The sequence below is a fragment of the Hemiscyllium ocellatum genome, chromosome 1, assembly GCF_020745735.1.
Source record: "Hemiscyllium ocellatum isolate sHemOce1 chromosome 1, sHemOce1.pat.X.cur, whole genome shotgun sequence".
NCBI lineage: Eukaryota > Metazoa > Chordata > Chondrichthyes > Orectolobiformes > Hemiscylliidae > Hemiscyllium > Hemiscyllium ocellatum.
The window spans coordinates 98,047,671-98,070,562 of NC_083401.1; the positions used below are offsets into that span (position 1 = coordinate 98,047,671).

General features: G+C 38.0%; 1 protein-coding gene across 2 annotated transcripts in view; it reads right to left on the reverse strand.

The window, feature by feature from the left end:
* Window positions 1-2,463: 2,463 nt before the first annotated feature.
* slain2 (SLAIN motif family, member 2) overlaps window positions 2,464-22,892 on the reverse strand; it is a 64,024-nt gene continuing 43,595 nt past the window's right edge. Inside the window, exons 5-8 of one of the 2 annotated variants that reach the window (XM_060824378.1) lie at window positions 21,356-21,721; window positions 15,461-15,604; window positions 9,880-10,177; window positions 2,464-5,495 (exon numbers count right to left, since the gene is read on the reverse strand). In XM_060824378.1, the coding sequence (XP_060680361.1) occupies window positions 5,429-5,495; window positions 9,880-10,177; window positions 15,461-15,604; window positions 21,356-21,721 (875 nt within the window). In that variant the 3' untranslated portion in view covers window positions 2,464-5,428. The remainder of the gene's footprint in view (window positions 5,496-9,879; window positions 10,178-15,460; window positions 15,605-21,355; window positions 21,722-22,892) is intronic. The other variant, XM_060824388.1, reaches the window with a different exon arrangement.

Here is a 22,892-nt window from a genome sequence, read left to right on the forward strand (position 1 = left end):
GAGTTCAAGGTATGAAATAGGACAATAAAATGGATTTTTCAAGGATTGCTTACATCAGCAAATGCTGAAAAACGTTTGAGCCAACTTAGTTAAAATCTTTGATTTAAAGCAACTACATCATTCTATTTCACTTGTTTGTTATTATTGATGCATAAACAGCAATGACTGAATACTGGTTGTCTATCAACAACATTTAAATACCAGCTGTAAGACCATACAACTCCAGACTGATACCATTGCAAATCCTATTCAAGCAACAATATGCACCTCATCTACTTGGCTATCAAGATGGAACATTCCATCAAGTAACTCTTTCCAGCTCGCACAGTTCTGCTCAGGGCAGTGAAGTTATGGTTAGTCAATTGTAGTGTTTCCAATACACCTTTTAATAATTTTTTTTAATGTTGTACTTATCAAAGAGTGGTGTTTTTCCTTTTAGGATGGCTTACCAATGGCAATTAAGTTGACCTAGTTTAGATGAGAAACATTTTGAGGAGAAACTGTTCAAAATCCAAATAAGCCTGTTAAGACTTTAGCATCCTGTAAAACCTAAGAGTCCAGCACTGAGCATCAAGGTTCGAGACTATTTGTGTGTCAATCTACAATTATGGCTTTCAGTGTTATTAAACTTGTTGCTGTCAAATGTCTACCTCCACATTGTCTTATCTTACCCTCCCTGAGACGGGTGGGAAGGAAAATAGAAACTATTTCAATTAAACGGAATTATGAACAGATGCATTTTCCATTCCTAAATGGGAGTTGTAATCTTATTTGAGACGATTAGAAAACATTGGAATTCAGTTCACGAGAAATCAGAGAACTCAACTTACTACTACAGGACACCACGATGGATGGATTTCAATGCAGTTAGTGGCTTGGAGCGCTGAACTTTAACCTAAACACAGAATGATCAATGGAAAATGATGGAGAAACTTGGCAGGTCTGGCAACATCATTAAGGCAGAACTGAAAATAGCTGGGAAAGGTGGTATCTACACTGATGGTGGAATGGGAGAAAGGATATGGGTGCAGTGGGGGTGGAAGGAGTGTGCATGGAAATGGTGCCCAGAGAACCTGCATATGAAAGAGAGCACGAGAGAAGTGCTTAGTGGGGTGGTTGGATTGGTTGCGTTGTGAGCAACCTTTTCAAAACAGGACTTGGGATGTAGGGATAGGTAAGGGACCTGGAGAAGTTCACATTCTGAAACTGTTAAACTCCATGTTGAGTCATGAAAGCTATAAGATTCCTAGGCAGAGGATGAGATGTTGTTGAGCTAGAAGATGAGGTAATGGTGGAAACAGCAAGTCAAATTAGAGTGACATTCATCATAATGATACAGAGAAATCTTCCATCTCACATGAAAGTTAAAGAAAACAGTTGCCTGATCTTTTAAACTTCCGCCCACCTCCCTTGCCCATTGTTTCTGTTGCATAAACATCAAAAATTTTTTTTACAAGCAGTTGTAGAAGACCATGTACTTTTCCTTTCTGGAACAAAAAACTAGCCTATAGGAAAGTTTTACTACTTGAAAAATTAAGTGATACACATTTTCAAATGTGTGTGCCTCTGCTGCTTTTGAAGCAGTGTGTTACATTGAGATACAGAGACACCAGGAGTCTTTAAGGAAAAAAAAGACTGCATGACAGACCCTCAGGAGCTGAGAGTCAGTAGGCTACAAACATTTATGAGCATTGCAGCCAGAAATACCCAGAGACAGCAAACAGAAAACAACTCTGTCCCTATGAATGAAAAGACAGAACGCAAGGTAAAGAACTATAACACAAGACAAAACTTAGGTCTATCCAAATAACAAACCAAGTCAAAGAAAGTCGCTCCACAGATCACTGCTAAAAGTTTTAAAAAATGGATAGATTTAAATTTCCAATTTGAGGTTTGGAAATTTGACCATTAAAATTTTCTTTTTCCAGTGTTTATTTTCCTTTAACCAACTAATGTCAAATTGTTTGTCTATTTGCATATGGGTGTGCATGCTTCGGGTTTTGAATGGATACAGTTTAAGTCGCAGTACCACATTACATCTTGTATTCTTTAACGCGTGGCAGGGAGGAATAAGCTGGTTACAATAGTTTTTTTTTCTGTTAGTGATGTAACTTAGCATGAATTGCTTTTAGTCTGAATAACAGTTAAGGCATCTGATCATCTTCATTGTTTATATTAAACATTTACACAACAGGGACAGTTTGTCTGGTCTGATTATTGGTCCAATATTCCCAGTTAATTTGTAAGTGGCAAAAAGTAGATTTCAAACAGATCAAGTTATAATGAACAACTAAGGAATTGTGGATAAAATAATCTCGAATGGTGCTGATCAAGAACATATTGCTTGGCTGTCACTTTTCCATCACTCATACCTCTGGTTAGATGCTAGTGAACTGTTCCAATCAGTTAGTCAAAATGCTTCTCTGTTCAATAGAGAATGTCATTAACACAATATTAAATAAATAGTTTTACAATGTCAAGAACTGTTTATTTTTCCCCTAAGATGATTCCTGCTTTTCATTAAAACAAGTTCATGAACATTACAAAAGTTACATAGCAGAGCAAAAAAAATAAATATTGAAAGCAATATGACCATTTATTTACATTGAGTATCATTTACTCCAATCTATTCGCACAAAAAGGAACTCACATTCAACAAAAAATTGAAACCTTAAAAGTTAAATTATAGGCACTATTTTTTATTATATAAAATTAAGAATTCCACACTTGTCAGGGTGAAAGCAAGTTTATTTTGCCCACATTTTAAGTTCAGTGTTGGTTGAGTGTCATTTGTCATTTATACCTCTGCAGTTAATTAAAACACTGTAACGTAACATGCTTTTAACTTTAGGGATCAATTTATTTTTATGATAGGGTTTCAGTTTTGCCCAATTGCGTCTTCTGGTACTGCAGTGCAAGTATACACATATGAATGCAGTTAAAATGAAGTTTTCCCATAATAACACAAGAGAGAATCTCATCTATTGGTATAGTCATTGTTTGTAGTCATTTCTAAAATGAATTCGTAACTTGGAGTGGGCTTCACTTCCACAACTTGCTGGTTTACAGCTTTTTCTTGCCTTCTTTCTGAATCATCCTTAAACATAATATCCCTCCCGCAGAAAGGACTAATCTGAACCTCCAGTTTATGAAAAGACTTAACTCCACAAAATACATCCACAAATACTGTAACTTGTAATGAAAGCAAATTCTTAATTGGAAGAATTACACAGCTCATTGTTCTACTTTGTAACAAAAGACAATTTGTAAAATATAAAATAAATACAAATTCCTTGCTCAGACAATGCTTCAACATTGGACAAATGACTCATAAAGGGTGTAAATATAAAAGATATTGACAATAAACAGTTGGATGTGCAGGATTACATTTGAACAAATTCTTTCCTTGCAACGTACAATTATCCTCTCATGAATCAGCGTTTTTCAAATTTATCCAACTTACATGATTGAGATATGACTTGACACTTTACTTCGGTTGGCCATTCAGATTGGTAATCTAACAAAAATGAAAATCACATTCAACTCATTCACTAATTGTTCACATGGTGACTATGTCTACTCTATGCTTCAACTGCAAACCTAATCAACTGTAACTCACACCCACTCCCTTCACTGTGCACTTAACAGTCACCCTATTTACTATCTGCTCACTTAGCTCTCACATCCAGCTCATTCACTCTGTGTCTACTTCCATCTTTACCCCATAATTTCTGGCATGCCTATCTCCCCATAAATTATTGGCTCCCGCACTTTAATATTAAGGTCATTTGGAAAGAAGGCTTTGTTCTAAAATTTGCAAGGTACATTCCTGTAAACAAATCCAAAATTTTTTTTATTAAAAACAATTAGCCTCTGGTTATTAACTACATTAATGTCAATTCAAACTATTTTTGGAATTAATTGCAAAACAAAACTTAAAATATACTACTTTCTGTAGTATACAAATATATTTAAATGTAAACTCAATCGTTCATAAGAATATAGACAAGTGTAGTGATCTCTGAACACTGTAATTACTGAATATAGTACCTACAAGGCTGCAGAATGTATTGAACAGCTCCAAGCAAGTGTGTTTTTATAACAGGATACGAGTGCATAGTTTAGACAGAATGATGTTGCATTATATTTTGTAAGCACTGTGGTGTGATCCGATTACAACTTGAATGGACCAAGTTTTCATTTTATACTTTTAAAGGAACCTATGTAACCAAAACAAATGTGTCCTATTATACTCGGTGTATTGAAAACTTGGATGTACATTAAAGCCACTCTTTCCTGAGCCAGTGCTTTACAATTTGACAAAAGTAGTTGTGTAAAACACACTTGACACTAAGCCCTTTGGCAATTAAACAAAAAAAAGTCAACTGGAGAAAAAAATGATACTGAAGGGTTTTCCCTCCAAACTTCTTCTTCTTAGTGCGGGCAACAAGTTAAACAAAGTGTCTCACTTACAATATACAAGCAACTTTCAACTTAAGCCATTTATCCACAAAGAAATGGGTCTGCACAAAGCACCATTTAAGTTGCAACTTGCCTTTTCTCACTAAGCTTTCAGTCAGTTACAAAGTACAACAGGACACAACTCCGGAGATCCCCAGCAAAGTGTCAAACATTATGTCAAACTTGTTCAAAATATATTTCAGCTTCTATAATGAATACTACTGGTGCAATATTAACATTTTTAAAAAGTTTTAAAATGAAGCTAAAATTTCAGAGATTATAATAAGTGGAGTAATAACATAAATTGCTATGAATTAAAATAATATTCCTCCTCTCCCATTATGCTCAACCCTGACAGCTTCAAAAGTAAGATTCAAAAAAAATGTGTAATTTGTTTTTTGCCACTTAAGGTATTTATAAATATAACAGCTGGGATGCTACTCATTTCTGTATTGAAATAAATCAGATAGCAAAGGGCAGCAGACTGCTATAATTGCTATCTGATGATAATGGAATTGTGCCTTGCTTTACTTACAGAACATCAAATTTGTAACTGAAGCAATATCTGATTTGTACAAAACAGATTTCACTACTAGTCTTTTGTTGACCATTCAAGTTTCAACAACATTAGTCATCCATTTCCCCCTACCAATGGTTATTGTAAGATTTTTCTTTGGCATTTTTGGGATTGTGTCCAGACTTTGCTTTATTCTTTGAATGACAAGTTGCTCAAAAGCATTAAAATAATGGACAGTCATGAAAAAAAATCTGATTGTACATGTAACAAAATGTTTGATATTTAATGTCAGTAAAGTGCTACTCCATGATCTCCACCAACTTGTGCTGATTTCTGGCAGAGAACTGGATTGTCTCAAATCCTACTAAATCTCTTTGAACAGTCTAATTAAAATGTCCTTTTGATTCAGGAAAAGTAGCAGAGCAAGCTTCAGACTCATGCGCACTCAGATCAATAGCAGCCATCTTTCCAGCTTTCATCTCTAATGCTGCTGTATGTCTTCGGAGTTGGCAATGACCTGGAAATCAATTATAGGAAGAGGAATAATTACAACTGACAATTCAAAATTGCACTTTGAATATAAGTTAACAGGAAAGTTAGACAGCTTTACATCATTTGATTTTGTTACACAATAGACATCGAGAACAGGAAACCGATACAGCATAAGGCTTTAAACCTTCTTGTAAAGCAGGGATTTAAAAAAAATCTTTGGTTGATATATATTAAGATTAAATTCTTATTTTGACTCATGATATAGTTTTAGTTTCTGACAAAGAGATCTTAATACTAAGATAATATCACTGCAAATGTCTCTTTACAAATCCCACAGCCAAAAAAATTCAAAGCAAACGAATACATCAGAAATATAAATTGTCTAATGTCTAATACAATGAGCTAAATTGTCAAACTTGAGATCTCTGCAAATCTTCTGAAATGTTTAAATGTTAATCTACTGCTCTGAATGAATTGGAAACTACATTAGTAACATTTACTCAAAGTGAAATACAAAGAATACACAAAGGTACAGTTTCCTCAGGTTACTTCCAGCACACTTTGACCCAAATTGAGCAAATTAGCACACAATATTCTGGACCTTCAACTGCAATTTGAGTTTTTGCACTAGTTTAAAAAAAATTGTTATAGCCTGGCAATGGTTTCAAATTGAATCAATCAACACTTAGTATTCACAATCTGCACCACAGAAGATAATGTTTTTGTCAATTGGACGGCTTGCTAGCAAACACTATCCCAAAATTGGTGGGCAGATTTCACCAAAATGTGGTGCATAAATAGGACTGAGTCCAAAAAAAAACTGATATGCTTTTGAAGTGGTGATTCTGGACATTTTAAAAAAAAATCCATTCATGCAGGTGGGACTAGATTGGGTTGGGATATCTGGTCGGCATGGATGGGTTGGACCGAAGGGTCTGCTTCCATGCTGTACATCTCTATGACTATGTGAAGAGGTACAGCAAATTGATGTGGTTGCTGATCCTCTCAGATACAGTGATAACATTTGCCACAGAGAGCAGTTGGATTGATTGATGCTTCTGTGGGAAGATAGAAGCTCTTAATAGAAATACATAATTTTTAAGCTTTGAAGATAGAAAAGGGAAAAAGCATCAAGGAACAACTAGAACCAGATTGTAAAGGCCGTAGTATGGAGGAGTGGTTGAATAGCATGGGCTTGTACTCACTAAAGCTCAGAAGAATGAGGGGGGAATCTGTCCGAAATAAAATATCACAGGGGTTGCGAAGGTGGATGTTGAACAGATGTACCCCCTGTGGAAGTGTTGAATAAGGTATAGACAGTGAGGAGGTACATTCGATATTGAGAAGAGGACAAACTACTTCTAACAGAGGACTGTGAATCTATGGAACTCACTGTCCCAGAGTGCAGCAGAGGCAGAAAAATCAACCAACAGATAAAGTTTCTGATGAAAAGCAGGATAAAGGGCTATGGGGAGCAGGCAGGAAAGTGGAGCTGAGACCAGGATAAGATTAGGCATGATCATGTTAAAATGACAGAGCAGGCTTGAAGGGCTGAATTGCCTACTCCAGTTCTTAATTCCCATGTTCTTATATAAGAATGAACACTCTTATGACGACAAGTGCCAATTTCCACCTGTTTCTCGACCTATGAGGAGGTTCATAAAATTAAGCTGTTACTTTGAGTAGAAAGACTCAACTGATCATGGCTTCAAAAATTTACTAAGCAACTAGCTATTCTGGTTTAATAATCACCAGTTGTCTATCTCTAATGAGAGAGCAGTCCAATGGTCCAGTAGGATTATGGAGACATTATATCAACTAGAAAATCAGAAACTTACAGCATCAGAAACTTTAGCTCATCATGTCTGTGCCAGCCAATAGACAGTGTAACCCCTTTCCAACAGTTGGGTCATCAGCCTATTAGTTCCAGCACTTCAAATACACAACCAATTCTTTCTCAAGTGTTAGGAATTTTTGCTTCTATTACCCATTCAGGCGTGAGTTCCAAATTCCCACCATCTTACACCATCTTGAAAGAATTTCTCCTTGTACCCCTTCTAAATATTCTAGATTTCACCCTAGATCAACACTCCTCAGCTATGGATTCTTTAATCAAAGGGAACTGGAAACTTATTCACTCTTGTTTCGACCTCTCAGATAAGGGTTGCCCCTCACATTCTCTAGTCTAAAGAAAATAACCTGAGACTATCAGGCTCGAAGGGCAAAATGGCATACTCCTATTCGTATTTCCTAATTCCTCAAACTAAAATTCACCAGCCCAAGCAACTCTAGCTAGTCTCCTAATTATCCTCTGCAATGCAACTTTCTAAAACAATAACTCCTCATTTAACACACTTATCTTCCAGTAACATGCAAATTCGTGAAAATTTCAAGCAAGTCAGCTTTCCCCATTAAAATCAATGTGACAATAATAGAGTTTAAGCTGTAATTAGGCTTTGTAGGACCTTGCTAGTCAGGGGGCAAAAAAAAATCAAACATACAAGTTAATATTGTACAGAACAATATACACTAATTTAATCCTGGTTGCTAACTCTTCTGTTCTTATTTAGGGATGGGAGAAAGTGAGGACTGCAGATGCTGGAGATCAGAGCTGAAAAATGTGTTGCTGGAAAAGCGCAGCAGGTCAGGCAGCATCCAAGGAGCAGGAGAATTGATGTTGCTGGCATAAACCCTTCTTCTGCACTTTTCCAGCAACACATTTTTCAGCTCTTACTTAGGGATGGCCAATAAATTTTGGTCTAGCCTGTGATGCTTACATCTCATGAATTAACAGCAAAATAAATTCAGCCCCTCACACTCACTCCTCTATTCAATAAGATTTTGGCTGATCTACTGTGCCCCCACCTCGACTTTCCTGCTAGCCCGTTGTACTTGTTGACAACATTGCCTTAAAACTATTCAATGAAACCAACACCCTCCACCACTCTCTCGGACAAGGAATTCCAGACTCACGACCCTCAGGGAAAAAGCTGATTCTCTCTCTCTCTCTCTCTCTCTCTCTCTTTTCCCCCCCCCCCCCCCCCCCCCCCCCCATCTTAAATGGGAAGCCACTTAACTTTAAATCGTGTCACTTAGTTATAGTCTCGCCCACAAGTGGAAACATCCTTCCAGCACACTGTCAAATTCTTTCAGGATCTTGTGTCTCTCAATACGATCACTTCTCATTCTTCTCAACTCCAAATGGTACAAGCTCAACTTGTTATTCTTTTCCTTTAAGGCCAAGCTTTCAAACTAGGAATCAGATGAATGAATCTTCACTGCACTGCTTCGAATGTAATTCTTTTCTTTCTTAATTAAGTAGTAATTTAGTTTGCACCAATGTAATCTTCCTTACACAAGCAAGTTCCAATTTCCTGCCTATACACACAGACCTAGAAAAATGCTTCATAATTGAAAAAGACCACTATAAAGTCATGGCTCACCCTGCTTTCTTTCAATTACAAAAGTCAATCAGTTCACTCTTTTCTGATATTTAGAACCTCTCAACTCTAGCTTGTTTTGCACTTGGGTAATGAGGTGAAAACCTTCAAGAATGCAATTTTCAATGAAATAAGCTCTATGCACAAATAACACTTAATTTAAAGAGGAAACAGGCACTACGTTGGTCAAGGAGTTACTTATTGTCTCTTGGAACCCAAACACAAATCTTGCCTCCACCAGAGCAATGGTGCAATGAAACCCATGCAATAAAAGTCTATTCTTTGCAAAATGTAAGCAGCTTTGACCTTGTATCACTTGGTAAATTCCAAACATCTACAATTGTTGTGAGGTTGCTTTAACTTCATCCACATTACAAGGATCACCTTCTCTTGTGTGGGGTTACAAACCAAGTGGGAATTTTCCATGTGAAGACAGACAATACTATAGTTAAGCTACTTGACAATTAGGATATGATAACTGTCTCTTTTGACTAGAAATCACAAACAGGAACCAGAACCCTGCCAGATTCTACTTTTTCTAGAAAAAGGACAGAGGAGCTAATTACTGCATCTCAGCTGTCTCTTAAACACAAGCTGGAAAACTTATGGCCCGTGTGGCTCAGTTGTACATTCGGTGTCAATTAAACTAAGTGAAAATGAGGAAAACAGTTTAGCTGAAAAATAGCAACAGAAAGCACCTACTATCTATAAAGATTCATTCCAAAAAAAGTAGGCTTTAAAAAAAACTAAGTGTCAGTGAGCTACATTTCTATAGCAGCCCAAAATCTCTTAGATGCTGCAAAAAAAAAGACAAAAGTTAAAGGAAAATTAATTCAGTTATTTTCTTTGAAGTTATAACCTTTTGGTTTTTACATAATTATTTGAAGCAGTTCTTCTAGTTTCTTGATTAGCAGAGTAAAAGATTCTGCTTCATGTAATGTAAGGATTCTGTTGTTGTTAAACTCTTACCTTCGAACAGGCTGTGCTAGCTTACTCCGAGGCACTGGTATCCCCCCTCCAGTAGAGGCACTAGGTCGAGGCAAGCCACTCCGACTCCCTGCAACTTGTCCTTTATTAGAATTGACACCACCTGCAGCAGTGTGAACTGGTGAACTGAGGTTCTGAACAGAGGGCCCTGATGCAGAACTGTTGTGACTAGATACAGAATTTGTGGAGACAGGCCCTGGATTAGCCATTGCTTTCAGTGGCTGACGGAGTGCTAATGGAGACGGTGTTGTAGGGAGTCTGAGCTTACTTGGAGAAGGTACTGCAAAAGAAAATAAAAAATTAAAGAGAAGAAGATAATTTTCCTTGACTATTCACTCTACAACAATTTTGATGCAGTAAATTTCTAAATGTAATTTTATATTACCACTCTGGATTTGAGACCTAAATTTGTGAAAAAACAACCTTATCAAACCCACACATTTTCAACCACAGAATTCTTCCACAACTTGTGTAAGTGCAGAAATGAAGCACTGATAGCAATGTGGGTTTCCATAAGTCATTTGTAGTAACTGTATTCAGAGGTAAAAGTGGTCAAGCGTAATAACTGACCTACTATTAGGATATACTTCTAGTTAAAAATTTGAAGCAAATGACCCAGAGGGGTGGGGAGCAGACAGTATCCTGAAGCAGCCCTCCAAATCAGGGACCAGAACCCTTCTCTCTAAAATAAAAGACAGCTGGGAACACCAAATTCTTATTAACAGAATAAAGCCAAAAGATTCCACTGGTTTGAACAACCAAGCATCAACTTTAACTTAGTTGAAAAAGCAAAATAGCCCACAGTATCTATTTTATACTCAAGAATCCAGTAAGCAGAGTGAAAACAAATTAACAAGCAATATCCATTTTACATTCTACCACCAAAAATTAACACGAGGCAACCATAATTTGGCAGGAGATCAGAGACCAAAGAGTAGATTCAGTTGAGACAAAACCAGAAATGAAAATGGAATTCATTAATTTACTATTTGTAAACCTCAGAGCCAGTTTACAGCAGGGACAGAGTGGGAGCCCCAGCTGGCCACCGGGGACAGAACGTGCTGGACAGAGGGAGTGTGCATGGACTAAGTGAGAATGCAAACTCAGGGAAGCACGAACAAGAAAATTATTGTATTAGGCTGAAAGCTAAATGGAGAGCTGTTCCTCCCTTTTGCAACCTATTTTTTGTTAGCCCTCAGGTCTCATGCTAGTAACCTGCATTGCTTCTGCCATCCTCCCCATCACAACCCAACCACCTCACTTCCTCATCCCCCACGGCTTCTGACCTCAGTATCTCACTGACTCCAGCCATACTCCCAGTCACCATTTATGTACTTCATGCTGCTTCAACCACAGCATAAGTGGGACATAAGCAGCCTGTGATTGGAAAAGCTACATCAAGGATTCTATCCATTCTATCAGTGGAAGTGAGTTTTCCCGGCTTAGCTGCCTCGATGATTGAATTTCTTGAATGTTTTGGGGACTTAAGGGCGAATTTACTTGCCTCCCTTTACATTGATCGTTGTGCCATAGAAATGTCAAACAAGATCATGGATAACTCTCCATTCAATGAAAAAAATTATTGACGTGGCTTTCAACTAAGGGTCACAATTTCAAGCTTGTCAGCAAGAGCGCCAGGAGTGAGTTGAGAAGAAATTACTCAGGGTTGTTAGGATTTGGAAGGCGCTGCCTGGGAGAGTGGCAAAGGTGGATTCCATAGGAGATTTCAAAAGACAGCAGGATATATACTGGTAAGCTATGAACTTAGAGGACTACAGAGATATGACTGGAGAATGGGACTAACTGGGTACCTCTTTTGGCAACAGTCACCATGCGTCAAATGGCTTCCTTCTGTACTATAAAACTTTACGATTATAATCCCTCCACTGCCTCATCTTTTCTACCAGTATGGCTCCCTTTAGCACTTGTACATTTGGAAGATTTCCTTCTTGTCATTAAATGTCAGGACTAAACAGTCTTGTCAGTTATTAGTTTGAACAAGTTTTTTCCAAAGTCACTGAAAAACTTATGCATACAACTAAAATGGAATAGGTTAAAAAGAAAACAGGAATTAGAACTTTCCACTAAATTACTCAAAAGGAGACTTGAATATTACCTTGTTAGTACAATTACATAGATTTTAACAGAGAAATAGGCCATTTAGCTCAACAAGTCTATGGTGATGCTTCTGCTCCACACAAGTCTTGCCAGTCTACTTCTTCACATCCCATCCACACATCCTTCAGTTCTTTTCTCTCTCTTGTTTATTCTACCCTTAGTTAGATGTTATTCTCAACTTATTAATATGATTGCAAAGTTTACATTCTCGCTACTCCTGAATAATGCAATTTCTCTTGAATTATTTGCAGTTTGTATTTCTAGCTACCTTACATTTATGGTCCTGAATTTTGGGTTCTCTGTCCATCTAATCAAACAACTTTGAATTTTAAACACTATTAGTTACCTCACAGACTTCTCTCTTCTACTGAAAAGAAACTGAGTATTAACTACAGATACATGTGCCATGTCTGTTTTGGTTTCAACCTGCTAAGTCTTTTTGTGCACTTCTTTGGGCTTATATACTTCTTTCATAATATGGAGACTAAAAGTGATGTGGATAACCAAGTCTTTTTAATTAAATCCAATTTCCCTGCTTTTGAAACATATTCTTCTGCGGCTGTGAATATATCATGGCTTTGATAACCTGGCTGCAAGTTGGAACAGCTTGTGAATCTAGATCCCTGGACTTTATACTTTGGCCTCTTTCAGACTCACCTTCAAAGGAGCAGATGGCTGCCTCACTCTTCTTACCAAAACGCATTCTCTCATTACCATACTGAAATTAATTTACCATTTACACACCCATTTTGCAAGTAGCTAATATCATTTTGTACCTGATTGCAGTTTTCTTCAGTATTGACTATATCCCACAATTTGCCTCACCTGCAACTTTTGATATTGTCCTCTGATTCTTGAGTCCCAATCATTTATAATCATAGGAAACATGAGAAGGCCATTCAGCCCATAAAGCTCACCGCCATTCAACAAGTTCACAGCTGATCTTTCATCTTCTGCTATATTCCTGCTCCCTCCTTTCCAGGAAGGAAAGGATTTCATTTGTAAACGTATACAGTGGTATAGTCTCCACAGTTTTCTGCAGTAGAGACTTTCGTAGGTCTACCACTTTCACTGAGGAAGTTCCTCCTATCTCAGTCTGAAATGGCACACTTTGTATTCCAAGATCTTGACCCTCTTGTTCTGGATCACATGGCTGGGGAAACAGTCCCTGCATCCAGTCTAAAGTCTGATTTTATTTGTTTTAGTGAGATCCCCCTCTTATTCTTCTAAACTCTAGCGAGTACAGTCCAGATGATCCAATCACCCCTAACATGACAAACCTGCCATTACAGGAATCAGTCTGGTGAACCTTTGCATCATCCATATATGGCAATACAGTAAACTTTATTTGAGCCAGCACATTATGAACTGGCATTTTCAATAAACCCGCAAAAATGATATACTTCAAATACTGTGAGGTTTACTATACTATCATGATCTTCCCAATATCCAAGTAGTCATTTTAGAGTGCAAGTGAGGAGACTCTTTACTATAAGTTTTACTTCAAAACAAAGTTATTTAAGCGATTTATGATATTAAAAAAATGTATGACAGTGATATATATAAAAACATTTCTATTACTTAATGTGCGTTTTTACATCAATTATGGGGACCTTTGGAATATTTGATCAACCAGCACCCCTGGTTCGACTCGTTCTGGTTTATAAAAAGTTCACAATATATTTTCTTAGGCATGTTGATTTAAACAGAACACAACACCATAGGTATGGCCTCACATATGTTTTATCGTGCTGCAGAAAGTCACACTCGCGCCTATACACAAATTTTCTTGTGAATGACAACATACATAACATTTGCCTTCCAAAGAGTTTGTTGCACCTGCATGATTGTTGTGACATGTGCAAAAACACCCACGTTCCTTTGTGCATCAAGTTTTCCTAACCCATCACCATTTAAATAATGTTCTACCATTCCGTTCTTCCTACTGAAGTAGATAACTCCGTAATTCTCCATACTGTACCTGCCCATTCACTCAACTTATCTACATTACTGCCTCATCACCATTCACAATCCCACCTTGTCAGTAAACTTTGAAATATTATTTCAGATTCCCTCAACCAAATTGTTGGTATATATAATGAATAGCTGGGGCCGAAGCACTGACCCCTGAAACAAACCTCCAGTCGTCATTCCATTCTTAAAAAACATCCATTTATTGCTACTGTTTCCTGTCTACTAACCAATTCTCAATCCTTTCCAGTACATCACCCTAATCCCGTCCTTTGACTTTGCATAATAACCACTTTTATGGGACTTAATCAAAGTTTTCTGAATATCAAAAGACACATTTGCCAGTGCTCCCTTATTGATTTCTTCTATTCAAAACATTCAGTAGATCTTCCACTTTGCAATCTGACAAGACTCTTCCAGAATTTTGGAACATGCCAGCAATGCATCTACTACCTCCAAACAGTCTGCTCTGGTATCCCTGGTTTTAGATTATCAAATTATCACTTTCAGCCCCTTTAATTTCTCCAGCGTCATTTAAAAAAAAATACTTTCAGCCAATTCTTCCTTCTTAATAGACCCTTGTTTTCCTAACATTTGAGAAATTATTTGTTTTCTTAGGCAAAGACAAAATTAAAGTTCTAAAGTATTTGTTTAGCTGCCTTGTCATTTCCTTGTTCTCCATGATCAATTCTCCCATTTCTGACTGTAAGTATTCCACATTTATCTTCATTAATTTATTTTTCATTTAGTTAGAAAAGCTCTTAGTGTACATTTATGTTCCTCGTTTACTCTAATACTGTTTATTCTCCATCAATTTCTTGGTCATTGGTGGTCCTTTGCTAAATTTAGGAAGTGACAATAATGATTACAGCAAGTGGGGAGGTGATGGCATAGTGGTAATATCAATAGGCTAGCAATGCAAAACCCCAGACTAATGTTCTGAGGGCACGGATTTAAATCCTACCACGGCCAATGTGAAATTTTAATTTAATATATAAAAAACTGAAGTAGTAGTTAGCCTTGTGGTGACTATGTAACCATTGCCAACTGTCAAAAAATATTCACTAGTATCTGCTGGAGAAGGAAATATGCTGCCCTTACCCAGTCTGACCCTATATGACTCCATACCCTAGCAATGTTATTGACTTTTAACTGCCCTCTGAAATAGCTTAACAGTCTTGTAAGTTGGTTCAAGGGCAATTAGAAATAAACAACAAATGCTCTAAAAGTTACATCTCAACTGCTTCCAGACAATAGAGACTATCCAGTGATGACTCCACAATTTAATGAATGAAAAGTAGTATCAATCACTATTTTCTGCTGGTCTCTCTTTAATGCCAGTCTCTATTTTCTATATTCTAGTCAGTTTACTTTTATAGCTGCTTGTTGCTTGATTTTACAAGATTTGATTTTACTTTATTGAACTTTGTTAAACTCCATGCATGAACTTGTTTAGACTTTAATTTAGACTTACTCGCTGATGCTTGTTGCTGAATTCGGGGTATTCCCCCATTTGGCACTTGTAAATTAGAGTCACAACTTCTACTGTTTTTAACAGACTCTGCTGACTGTATATTAGATGTCCTGAATAGATTTGGAAGACTACGTCTCAACTTTTCTACAATAGAAAGAAAGATAAAATGACACAGGTTAGTCACCTATAGTATAAGTGATCCTGCAAACTAAACATGTCAAAGAAACTGAATTTTTTAAAAAATATACCAATTAAAAAAATCTGTAATCCAAAGGCTCACAGAAGATGCACTCACTTTAAAAAACATAAAACAATGGTAATTCCATTGTGTGGAAAACGGCGAAGAAACACCAAATCTTTTTATCCTAAATTTTCATTGAGCAAATAATGTCAGTCATACTATAAACACTATCAATGTAAGTTTATTGTTATTTCATGGATCAAATTTCTCCTACAGAAGAAAACTTGAACAAAATCCAAACCTTAGGATGTTAACGAATGGAAAGAGGGTCAAAACTGATTAAAAGCTGACTACTGATACCAAACAACAGTAAGCATTTACAATAAACTCAAGTTGAAAAATTTTTCTTCTTTAGCATAGTGGCTATTTGGAACAATGTTCTAGCAAAAAAAAAATCAATGCGATATTAATTTATTACAGATAAAAATAGTACCTGGAGACTTTAGCATACCTCAATTTTGAAAATAAATCTACAACACTCTTCTGGTATTTTTTGCCACAGAAAGCAAAGACAAATGACACAGAAGAAATTCCCCATCTCCAGCTTGAATGAGAAACACATTATTCTCAAATTGTGGTTCCAGTTAGAGATTTCTACACAACTAATCACCTACTCTGTCAAGCATTTTTAGAATCCTGTATGTTTCACGATCACCTCCAATTCTTCCACGCTCCAATGAGTTTATGCTGACCCTGCTGAACATTTCCTTCTTGACAATCCTTTCATCCCAAGAATTAACCTAATGAACCTTCTCTAAACTCCTCTCAATGCAAGCATGCTCAAGAAAGGAGATGAAAACTGTACACGTTCTCTAGACAACATGAGCACTGCGTTTGTCATTGATGTGGATTTTCATTCTGGATTACATCTAATTTCTATAGCATTGTTTGTATTTTCTTTCTATTTAATATAATTCTTAACTTCCCTTGTTAGCCACAAATATACTGAGAAGGGTGCACTCTCAATGGAATATACATTTGTGTGTTGGAATATCTTAAATGTGTGTCATTGCTCCTCAAATGTCTCACTTCAAACTTATTTTACCATTCAACTTCAGCCAATTCTGACTTTGTACCCTTGTAGTTACCTTTAACTTAAGGTTTCAATTTCAGCTTTACATTAACAACTGTGTTAATCAGAAATGAACTGGACTAGCCATATCAATACTGTGGTAACAACAGCAGATTAGAGGCTAAATATTCTGTGTCCAGTCATCCCCTGTCTCCCCAGCACCTGCTCATCATCCACAAGGTGCAAAACAGGAGTTTGCTGGAAAATTCCCCAATAGTCTGGATAGTGCAGTTCCAACAACACTTAACAGGCTTGACACCACCTAAGGCAAATCATTTTGCTTGGTTGGTTTCCTGGTCATGACCTTCAACTATTATTCCTTTTGCTACTGACTCTCAGTAATGTACCATCTGCCAGATGCGCTTCAATAACTCGAGGTTCCTTGGCCAGCACTTGGCAAACCAGTGTCCTCTTCCGAGATGGACAAGGACAGCAGAGAAATGGGAACACCACTGCCTTCAAGTTCTCCTCCAAGTCATACGTCCAGCTTGACTTGGAACTGTAGTGCTGTTTTTTTGCGGTCACTGGGCCAAACTCCAGGAACTCCCTTCCTAACAGCACTCTGGGTGTCCCTAGAGGGATTGCTTCTCACTAGACTGTCTTCAGGACAACTGGGGATAGTCAATAAAAGTGCTGGCCTAGCCCAAGACACCCATAGCCCATGAACAAATTGAAGCAAGAGAAAAAAAAAGTATTCAGGCAAAACATTTTTAGTTTTGTCTTTTACCATTTCAACCCCCCCTCATTATTTGTTGGGGCACTCTTATACCTGTGTGCTCTTCTTTCCTGTCACTTACTGGCTTTTATTAGTCTAATTTCTACCCTGCACTATTGCTACATCCTTGCTTTACAACTTTCCAAATCTCTGTGGGCGGCACCACAGTGGTTCGCACTGCTGCATCACAGCGCCAGAGACCCAGGTTCAGTTCCACCTCAGGTGACTGACTGTATGGAGTTTGCACATTCTCCCAGTGTCTGCGTGGGTTTCCTCTGGGTGCTCCGGTTTCCTCCCACAGTCCAAAAATGTGCGGGTTAGGTGAATTGGCCATGCTAAATTGCCCGTAGTATTAGGTGAAGGGGTAAATGTAGGGGAAATGGGTCTGGGTGGGTTGCGCTTCAGCGGGTCGGTGTGGACTTGTTGGGCCGAAGGACTTGAGTGTTTCCACACTCTTAAGTAATCTAATTTAATCTAAACTCCCATGGCCACTAGATTCAAAACCCTATCCTTGGATCCAATTATACAAGGTTCTGGTGATGCCATTCCAAACTTGCAGTTTCCTCTTACTCTTACTGCAGTACTGTTACTAGTGCCCTACAAATTAAAACTGAATTTTTCCCATACCAGTATTAGCCACAACGCAACTGACCTTTTTTTAAATCAATGCCAATTCGTTCATGGCTTGGGTAGTAATCCAGAGACTATTAACTTTGAGGGTCTGATTTTAAATTTAGCTTCTAACTGCCCTATTGCATGGAGTACAATTCCTTTCCTTTTCCTGCCTTTATCATTGTCATGGTCCACATGAATACCAAACTGCAGGCTGTTGCTCCCACTCTCAGTATAATGCCCTTAAACCTCTGTGACAGACATATACTCTAGTCTACTCTGGTCTCCTATTGACTATGCTATTACAGATTAGAGCTGCATTTATTTACTAACCTTATTTGAACAGCCCCCTGTGGCATGGTGCTGTGGTCAATTTGCTCATTCTCTCTACACCTTTTTGGCTAAACTGTCAGAAGCTGTCAGAACACTGAGACACTTAGACAATTGCAAAGGTTCCTATATTGTTGCCTTCTGGATCCCCATACCAAATCACTCTGTAGCAACTCGAGAATTAATCTGAACTACCCAACCCAACTGATATGACTGTCTTTAACAGTAAATTGTCAAGATAACATTCTTGCATTCTTATGGATCATAGTGTCTGAAGTTTAAAACTCAGCTCAACAACTCAGAGCTGATGCTCCTTCAGCTGCAATGACTTAATGGAAACATTATTGTTCAAGATTACATAGGTCTCCACATGCTACAGCTTCAACATATCTTCCTGTCTGTTGCCTTGACTAGTTTATTCAGCTAATTAGGTTAAGTTTAGAAATATTACTCAACAAACTATTCTTTGTATAATTCTTTGTAATTATATAATTGCTAAGCTGCATAATATAAATTTATTACAACTCTTACAGCTCTCCAATGAGTTTAAACTACCGCAGAGTTTAAAAAGAATAAAAAAATTTGAAACTCAGGAGCAAATTACCTACCTGCTCACCTAATTAATGCCTCCATACTTCAGCTTACATGAAGCATGATCTTAGGCTTTCTCTTGAAGGCCTCTCCTTATATTATCAGAACAGTATAACCATCCTCACAGCACCAAATTTCCTCATTAATGCAAATTCTGAGTTCAGCACCTCACCTTGCTACAGTCTTGAGTTGGACTTCATGCTTGCTTGCTTGGTGTGGTAAAACTTCTTGTATTTCTACCAGCGGAAATTAAAGTGAGCCGAGGCATTGCTGGGAAGGCAACTAGTTCTAAATAGCTATCAAATTAAATGACCATAGTGGTCTCACCAGGGAGCTGATTTTCCAAGATGCAGACTAAATGATAAATAATCAATAATCAAATGGTATCTGTAATACAGGATATTGGGAAAGCTAGAACTGTCATATTATACTGATTAAGTCATTATGTAGATCTTTTCAGTTGACTTGAGAAGATGGCAAAAGTGAAATTGATGCTTTTGTGAGCTATTTCGATGAATGGAGCCAAAGTAGATAAGTGAAAGTAGGGATATGGATTAGTCATCACCTAACTGACCAGAAGAACATGCTCACAGAGCTGAACAGTCTTCCTCTGTCACTATAGTCCACAACTTTCCATCAGATGGAGTATTTCACTCAGCAAATGAGAAACCTATTTAACAGACTAAATGGACTATCTTTTTTCCCTGGAAAGGTCAAACCTCGTATTAGGAAATGTTGTTTTTCATGATTTTTGCAAGTATTGAGAAACAAAAGGCTAGTGTTTCCACTACAACATTTTTGTACTGAAATGCAGGACATTTAAGTTATATTAGTAGGGGCAATGTCATTGAACTAATAAATTAGAAGCCCAGGCTAATGGATCTGAGAGCATGAATTCAAATTCTACCATGGTAACTGGTATTTAAGACTATAAGACCATAAGACACAGGAGCAGAAATGAGACCCAGCGCGTCTGCTCTGCCATTCAATCATGGCTGATTGAGAAAACTCTCTCATTTTCTGGCTTTCTCCCTGTAATCTTTGATCCCCAAGGCAATCAATAACTTATTTGTTGCTGTTTTAAATATACTCAATAACCTTGACTCCACAGCCTTCTGTAGCAATGAATTCCACAGATTCCCCACTCTCTGGCTGAAGAAGGTTCTCCTCACATCCGTTCTAAAGGGTCTTCTCTTTACTTGAAGGTTTGCCCTCGGGTCCTCGTCTGTTCTGCCAATGGAGACATCTTCCCAATGTCCACTTGGTCTAGGTTGTTCAGTATTCTATAAATTTCAATCAGATTTCCCCTCATCCTTCTAAACTCCATCGGGTTTGGTCCCAGAGCCCTCAAACGTTCTTCATATGCTAACACTTTCATTCCTGGGATCATTCTCATGAACTTCTTCTGGATCCACTCCAGGGCTAACACATCTTTCCTGAGGTATGGGGCCCAAAATTGCTCACAATACTCTAAACGTGGTCTGACCAGAGCCATATAAAGCCTAAGTGCATCCCTGCTTTTATATTGCAGTACTCGAGATGAATGACAACATTATATTTGCATTCCCAACTACCAACACAACCCTCAAGTCTACCCCAAGAGAATTCTGGACTAGGCATCCCAAATTCATTTGCACTTCAGATTTCTGAATTTTCTCCTCAATTATAAAACAGCCTATCCTGCTATTCTTTCGATTAAAGTGCATGTCCTCACACTTTCCAATGTTGTACTTCATCTGCCACTTTTTTGCCCACCCTCCTAACTTGTCTAAAATCTTTCTGCAGCCTGCCCGCCTCCTCGATACTACTTGCCCCTCCACCTTGTAACATCCGCAAACTTAGCCAGAATGCCCTCAGTTCCTTCATGTCAACTTCAATTAATAAATTTGGAGTATTCAGCAAGTTTCAGTGGTACTATGATGATCCTAGAACAACAGTCATTAATTGCTGCAAAAATCTATCTGGCTCACTAATATGGTTCACAGAAGGAATTCTTAACTAGTCTGGCCTACTTATGACTGCACTGCAAAGATATCATTGACACTCAAATGTTCTCTGAAATGACAGAGTAAACTACTCACTAAGTTCAAGGGTAACTAGAAATTGGCAGTAAATGCTGGTTTTGTCAGTCCAGTGAAACATTCATCTCACAAAAGAAAAACAATCAACCTATCTATAATTGTACATGAATATGGAAAGCCAATAAACTGAGTGCATCTCCAAACAAAACCATGCAATTTCAATTTTATTGATGTAACATACATCAATACAAGTATATCAAATTATGTGGTATTTATGATTAATTTCAGTATCACTCTACTGCCAGTCACTTACCTTCATTTTTTACAATATTACACTGAAGGTCTGTCGCATGGCCTTGCAAGGAAAGACGAGGCTGCTGTAGACGACTAATCATAGGCTGTGGAGAAACAGATGCTCTCCCATAATCTAGGCTTCGAGCAGGAGAACGTGAACGTGGCGAATTCCGAGGAGAGTGTCTTGGTGAAGCTCGAGGGGTGTGTCGTGGAGATGGAGTGAATCGGGTCAAGGGAGGTTGTTGTGGGTGAGGAACACATTCTTCTTCATCTTCTAAACTTTGAACGTCAAACTCTTGATCACTGAATGTGCCTCGTCTCAGGGAATGGCAGGAAGAACCTGAACTACGTCTTGAGGTACTGGCTTCATATTCCTGTCTGAGACCTCAGAATGACAGAAGTAGAGAATAACAGTTATTGCATGAGGAGGATTAAATAAAACTAAAACTTCATCTAATTGGATGTTTCTGAAAATTGAAAATTAGAATGAAACGGTATGCAAGGATACAAGCGCTGCTTAAATATACGAGAACACACTATTTCAAATTCATTATTCGTAGCTAAGGTGAACGAGCAAAATTGTGACAGATGGAGTTCAACATCAGCAAGTGCGAGGTTATCCATTTACGACCAATAAAGGATAGATCAGAGTACTTGCTAGATGGTATGAAGTTAAATACAGTGGATGTTCAAAGAGACTTCAGGATTAAAGTGAGTAGACCTTTTAAAAAAAATGCCATGAACAGGCCCAGAAAATAATCAAGAAAGCTGATGGAATGCTAGCCTTTATATTTTCTTAGACTAGATTACTTAGTGTGGAAACCGGCCCTTCAGCCCAACAATTCCACACTGACCCTCCGAAGAGCAACCCACCCAGACCCATTTACCCCTGCATCTCACTACAGGCCAATTCACCTAACATGCACATCTTTGGATTGAGGGAGGAAACCGGAGCACCCGGAGGAAACCCACGTAGACATGGGGAGAATGTGCAAACTCCACACAGACAGTTGCCTGAGGTGGGAATTGAACCCGGGTCTCTGGCGCTGTGGGGCAGCAGTGCTAACCACTGCGGTGCCACCGTGCCACCCACATATCTAGAAGACTGGAGTATAAAGGACACAGAAGTTATTCTGCAGTTATACAAAACTCTGGTTAGACCCTGTTTGGAGTACTGAGAGCAGATCTGGACATCACACCTCAGGAAGGATATATTGGCCTTGGAGAAAGTACAACATAAGTTTGCAAGAATGAGATCTGGACTTAAGGGGTTTAGTCATGAGGAAAGATTCTCCAAATTAGGCCAGTTTTCTTTCGAACTTAGAAGGCTAAGGGGCGATTTGATCAAAGTCTTCAAGATATTAGGAAATACAGGATAGATAAAAGAAACTATTGCCACTGGTTGGGGATTCCAGAACTAGAGGGCAGTCTGAGAATTAGGCCTGGACTGTTCACAAAGATGTTAGGAAGCACTTCTTCACACAAAGGTAGAGGTTTGGAATTCTCTCGAATGGATGGTGGATCAGCTGTTAAATTTAACCTGAGATAGGTTTTAA